Source organism: Benincasa hispida, chromosome 3, assembly GCF_009727055.1.
Source record: "Benincasa hispida cultivar B227 chromosome 3, ASM972705v1, whole genome shotgun sequence".
Lineage (NCBI taxonomy): Eukaryota > Viridiplantae > Streptophyta > Magnoliopsida > Cucurbitales > Cucurbitaceae > Benincasa > Benincasa hispida.
The window spans coordinates 10,612,088-10,617,938 of NC_052351.1; the positions used below are offsets into that span (position 1 = coordinate 10,612,088).

General features: G+C 33.0%; 1 protein-coding gene across 2 annotated transcripts; it reads left to right on the forward strand.

The window, feature by feature from the left end:
* Window positions 1-1,812: 1,812 nt before the first annotated feature.
* Window positions 1,813-5,851, forward strand: LOC120074653. Of its 2 annotated transcripts, XM_039027844.1 has the most exons (5): window positions 1,813-2,397; window positions 4,379-4,400; window positions 4,673-4,885; window positions 4,957-5,049; window positions 5,119-5,851. In XM_039027844.1, exons 1-5 carry the CDS (start codon window positions 2,369-2,371, stop codon window positions 5,155-5,157), a joined length of 396 nt encoding a protein of 131 aa, XP_038883772.1. In that variant the 5' UTR covers window positions 1,813-2,368; the 3' UTR covers window positions 5,158-5,851. The 2 variants fall into 2 exon arrangements, with proteins under 2 accessions (XP_038883772.1, XP_038883773.1); XM_039027845.1 differs by lacking the exon at window positions 4,379-4,400.

Consider the following 5,851-nt stretch of genomic DNA (forward strand, 5'->3'; position numbering starts at 1 on the left):
AGAATTCATACCATTTCTATTATCATAGTTTCTTCCACCTCCTTGTCTACCACGACCACCATGTCTTCCACGAGAACTGCCTCTGAATGAAATTTGCATCTAAAATGCTTCCTCGGGATTAATATCAAATTGCTTCAATCTAAGTTCATGGGATTGAAGAGAATCCATCAAGCTATTTACTGATAGGATAAATAAATCTTTTAATTCTTCAATTGCAACAACAATATGCTCAAATTTTCTTGGCATACTTCTAAGAATCTTTTCAACAACTCTGTCACTCAATTCTTCTCCATTTTTCCTTAAACTGTTGACAATCGCAAGAATACGATTGAAAAACTCTTCAACAGTTTCGGTCTCTTTCATCTTAATGTAATCAAATTCAGATCTGAGAGCCAAGAAAATAAAGTAATATTCACGAGCCAAGAATATTGGTTCAGAAGGCCTAGGAAAAGTGAGAGTAAAGCTACTTAGCATCAAAATTATCCAAGCCACAGTTAGACGATTTGTTGTATTCTCTTGAACATACAAGAGTCCAATATAAATGTACCTCATCATTTCAATTTTTGAACCAACATTCAATATTGGGTCAATGATATTTGAAGTAGTCCCTTCTCTCCAATTTTTCTATGCCTTCAAAAAAGAAGGAAAAAAATCCATAATGAATACTTAATGTACTAGATAAAAGTTTGGGTAGATTTTAGGTAGTCATAAACTTATAAAGCTAGAAAGATCTTCTACTTTTTCCTCTTTGCGAAAACAGTTATTTTTCCAACCACTCACGATAACAAAATCTCAAAACTAAACATATCTGATTTCACTACAAATTGTCCATACATTACATATTCTAGAGCCATATATCCACTGCAAAGGTAGTGATAATAGATTATTTAGATATATTATTGTAAAATAAAAATCTAAAGAAAAAAATAAACTTACTAAGTTCCCACAACTCTACTTGTATTGCCTTGAGTCTCATCTACTTCAAACAATCTTGTCATACCAAAATCTCCAATCTTTGGATTCATTTCAGCATCCAACAAAATATTACTAACTTTGAGATCACGATATATGATTCGAAGGTGGAAATCTTCGTGAAGATATAGAAGTCTTCGTGCAATGCCATTAATGATTTTGTACTATCTTTACCAATCTAATAGTTTTTGTTTTTCAATGTCTAATTGTCATCAATAGACATAAAATTAATTTTGGTCAATTATATGAAAGGATGACTTTTGCAATATGAAGTATGTATTAAAGTGAAGGGAATAAAGTAAATAAGACTCTACCAAATATGAATTGGTCCAGGCTAACATTTGGTATAAACTAATATATGAGAAGTCTTTCATTATTTTGCAAACAGAATCTCAATAGCGTAACTTCCGATGTTAAAGCTTGATCACCAACAGGACTTCGTTTTCGAATTCAGCATCTCCTTGTTGTGAATTATTTGCAAGCCTCTTCACTACAATATGTTGCTCATTAGATAGCTTACCCTGAAAATATAAAACGTCAACTTTCAGTTAGAATACTAGTTTACTCAAGCTTTACATCTTAATGATTCTACATCTCTTTAGTATTCACTTTGTAAACTGCTCTAAATCAACCTTGTCCAAGTTTTTTGTTTTCACTTGAGAAGTCATCTCATGCAATTTTAATAGTTTCAAAATCAAATTGAATGGTCTCTACCTTGTTAATTTCTTCAACAGAGTCTCCAACATCAACATCTGAGCGTAGATAATGAAAGAATAGTGTGATTGTGGGCTTGATTATGGGCTTTTTTTTTTCCTTATTTTATCGTTGGTTGTTTATTTGTTTTTCCCTACCAATTAGGTCCACCACGTGCTACTCAACGGCTTGAATGAATCCTGGTGAGGGCTCTTCTTCCTCAAAGGATGATGAACAACAAAACATTACCCCTCCTACTCCAATAGGTACGCCGGTGATTGTATCTTCTCCTACACTGCCTAGACCTCAGGTAGCCAGTGTTCCAAAATTTTCGTTTAATTCTCAATTTCGTATGCGATCTTCTTCACTCAGACCTCAAAAATTTCATCCTAATCCGTTCTTTAATTAACCACCAGTTTATTCCAATCTTCAACAACAGTTTCCTGTCCCTCATGTTTATCCTCCTCAGTTTATTCCCATATCTAACTTCCCCAATATTTTCCGAGCTCATTTGTTTCCTAAGCAGTTTTCCCCCAATCCTTATCTATTCTTACCTCAACCTCTTACTATTAAGTTGAATGATACCAACTTCTTGCTATGGAAAAAACAGTTGTTGAATGATATCCATGCCAACGGCCTTGAGGGTTTTTTTGAATGGTATGGTTCCTACCTCCCTAAGTTTCTGGATGCCAATAATTTGCAAATGAACCCGAAATTTCAAGCATGGGAAAGGTACAATAGCTTTATTATGTCTTAAATATATATTTTTTTTGTATGAAGAAAAGACGGGTGAAATTGTTAGTTTAGATTTTGCTACTGATATTTGGAATTTTTTGTGAAAATCTTATGATTCTAAAACTACTACTCTATTTGAAGTCTCAGTTACAACGGATTAGGAAAGATAGTTTGTCTGTTAGTCAATATTTGTCTCAAATTAAGGATGTTGCTGATAAATTTAGTGCTATTGGAGAACCTATTTCTTATCTGATTATCTTGCACATATATTAGATGGTTTAGGCAATGAGTATAATGCTTTTGTTATGTCTATACAAAATCATTCTGATAGTCCTTCTATTGAATTAGCCTATGAGGCCAAACTAAACGATGCCTTGCGTTCCCTATGTTGTGCATAGCCTATCGTTTAGCTACCGTGCCCATCGTGCCCATTCGTTTAGCATTGACGCCTATCGCTTAACGTCATCGCCCAGTGCGTGCATCTATCGCCCAATGCCCATCGCTTAGTATTCCCTATCGTGTAACACGTTTGCTCATCGTTTAGCACAGCACGGCTATTATCTAGCCCTATCATCCAGCTTCTACGCTTATCGTCTAGCACTTTTACTGATCGTGCAGTACTTTGCCTATCATATAACCCGATCGTCTAGCACGTCACTCCTCATCATTTAACGCCACATGCATCTTCACGATCGTCTAACACATCCACCTATCGCTTAACGTCATTGCCCAGCGCCGTCTATCGCCCAACGCCCATCGCTTAGTATTCCGTCTATCATGTAGCGCGTCTTCTCATCATTTAGCGTAGCATGGCTATCGTCTAGCGCTATCGTCCAGCTTCTACGCTTATCGTCTAGAGTTTTCACTGATCGTGCAGTACTTTGCCTATCGTATAACCAGATCATCTAGCGTGTCACTCCTCATCATTTAACGTCTCACGCATCTTCATGATTGTCTAACGCATCTTCACCATCCTAACCTTTCTCAAAGGTTTTTATTAACCTTCAATAAAAGGTGCATATTTTTTAAAGGACTTATCAAAGCCTCCGATAAATGTATGTCTTTCTCAAAGGTTTTTATTACCCTTCGATAAAAACTATATATTTCACAAAGGTTTTTTCAAAACCTTCAATAAATATATATCTTTTTCAAAGGTTTTTATTAACCTTCGATAAAAAGCATATATTTCTCAAAGATTTTTCCAATACCTTCAATAAATGTATATCTTTCTCAAAGGTTTTTATTAACCTTCAATAAAAGGTGCATATTTTTCAAATGACTTATCAAAGCCTCTGATAAATGTATGTCTTTCTCAAAGGTTTTTATTACCCTTCGATAAAAACTATATATTTCTCAAAGGTTTTTTCAAAACCTCCAATAAATATATATCTTTTTCAAAGATTTTTATTAACCTTTAATAAAAAAAAAAAATACATATTTCTCAAAGGTTTTTCCAATACCTTCAATAAATGTATATCTTTCTCAAAGGTTTTAATTAAACTTCAATAAAAGGTGCATATTTTTCAAAGGACTTATCAAAGCCTCCGATAAATGTTTGTCTTTCTCAAAGATTTTTATTATCCTTCGATAAAAACTACATATTTCTCAAAAAAAATATTCAAAACCTCCAATAAATATATATCTTTTTCAAAGGTTTTTATTAACCTTCAATAAAAAGTACTTATTTCTCAAAGGTTTTTCCAATACCTTCAATAAATGTATATCTTTCTCAAAGGTTTTTTATAACCTCCGATAAAAGATTGTCGAAATAGCTCAATTTTCTTGTAGTGAAAGAATGCCCAATATTGATACACCTATTGAGATTGATGATACAATATCCACATATATTAGAAATGATTGTGAGAGTAGATGAGTTGATAAATAATGTACTAAACATGGTATGTTATTTATTATGGTTATATGTATTTAAATATTAAGATTATTTGTTTTTTGTGTGAGTAATTTTTTTTTTTGGCAGATTGACATGGAAAATTCAACAGGTAACAGCGAGAATGATAGAAATATGATCCCACAAAAAAATAGCAGAATAAGTATTCCACGTGGCCCAACTACTATGTCTGAGTTGGCACAAATAAGAACATCTGGGCAATGGTTGGCCATTGATTATAATAAACATGGACAATCAATTGGATTTGATGCAAAGAAGATGCAAAGTTATATAGGAGTTTGTGTTGACAATAAATACCTATAACATATAATTCTTGGAAAAAAGTTTCAAACCATCTAAAAGATAAACTTTTTCATTGTGCAGATGTCGTTTGATGTGGACTCTAAGTCCAAACATGGTATACTCATGTCTGCATCTAGGAAGTTTCAGACTTTCAAGACCACATTGACTCAAAAGTTCATACTTCTATTTAAGAATAAACCCTCGGTCTTGCAATTTCTTCCCCAACAATATTCTCATATAGAGCAAGATCAGTGGATATCGTTTGTTAATGAACGATTGAGTGAAGAATGGGATGTAAGTCATTCTAAATAAATATCAATATTATCATTTTTTTATAGGTAACTTCAACTAGAATTGTTGTACAGGAAATAAGTTGTCTTCAAAAAGAAAGAAGGTCGAAATGTGTATATAATCATCACATTTCTCGGAAGGGTTATGTGAATCTTTCCCAAGAATTAGTAAGTTTTTCGACTTAAATTAAATATTTTATTCTAATATGTTTATGCTAATTAAATATGTATATGTAGAATATATCGAGTGATCATTCTTATCGAGCGACTTTATGAAAAGAAGCACGAAAAGGAAAAAATAATGAATACTTTGATGAAGCCACTCGAGAATGTGCCAATCGAATTGTAAGTTTATATTGTGCGAAGTTGAAGATGGCATATATATAATGTCTAAAACTTGTGATGATATAGATACTGTGTGAAAATTGTAATATGTTTTACAGGATAAATTAGCCAAAGTCTATGAAGGTGAAGATGTTTGGACCAAAACTTTGGGTACAGATGAACATTGGGGATGTGTTAGAGGAGTGGGTGATTTTATTTTCCATTCCCAATATTTCAAATTAGTAAAACCAAAGTCCTCAATGAGCCAAGAAATTGAAGGAGACTCTAATGAAAAAAATGTTCGACATGGTAAATTGTCAAGAGAAAAAGTTAATGGCAGACAATATCATCAGTCCAAATAATCTGTTGGAAGTGTCACACTAAGTGCATCTGAAGAAGAAGATACTAAGAAGATGCCTAAAGAAGATTTGGACATAATTTATTTGTTGTGACTTTTAAATTTTAATCATATTGTGCTTAACCATGCATGACATTAGTTCTTTTAAATTTGTTAAGGGGACACCATGTCACTTGGCTATAGGAACTGTAGATAATATTGTTGCAGTAGCCATAGCATTTGATGATGATGTGTCATGCTTAATTGTTAAAGTTCTTATTGACATTATCATTGGAGAAGATTTACCAA

Excerpts from the sequence above, each read along its gene's own strand:
- LOC120074653 (XM_039027844.1), top strand. The coding sequence starts at position 2,369 with ATGAACCCGAAATTTCAAGCATGGGAAAG. Across the intron at positions 4,886-4,956 it reads GATTGAGTGAAGAATGGGAT|GAAATAAGTTGTCTTCAAAA; the intron begins GTAAGTCATTCT and ends ATTGTTGTACAG. Across the intron at positions 5,050-5,118 it reads TGAATCTTTCCCAAGAATTA|AATATATCGAGTGATCATTC; the intron begins GTAAGTTTTTCG and ends ATGTATATGTAG.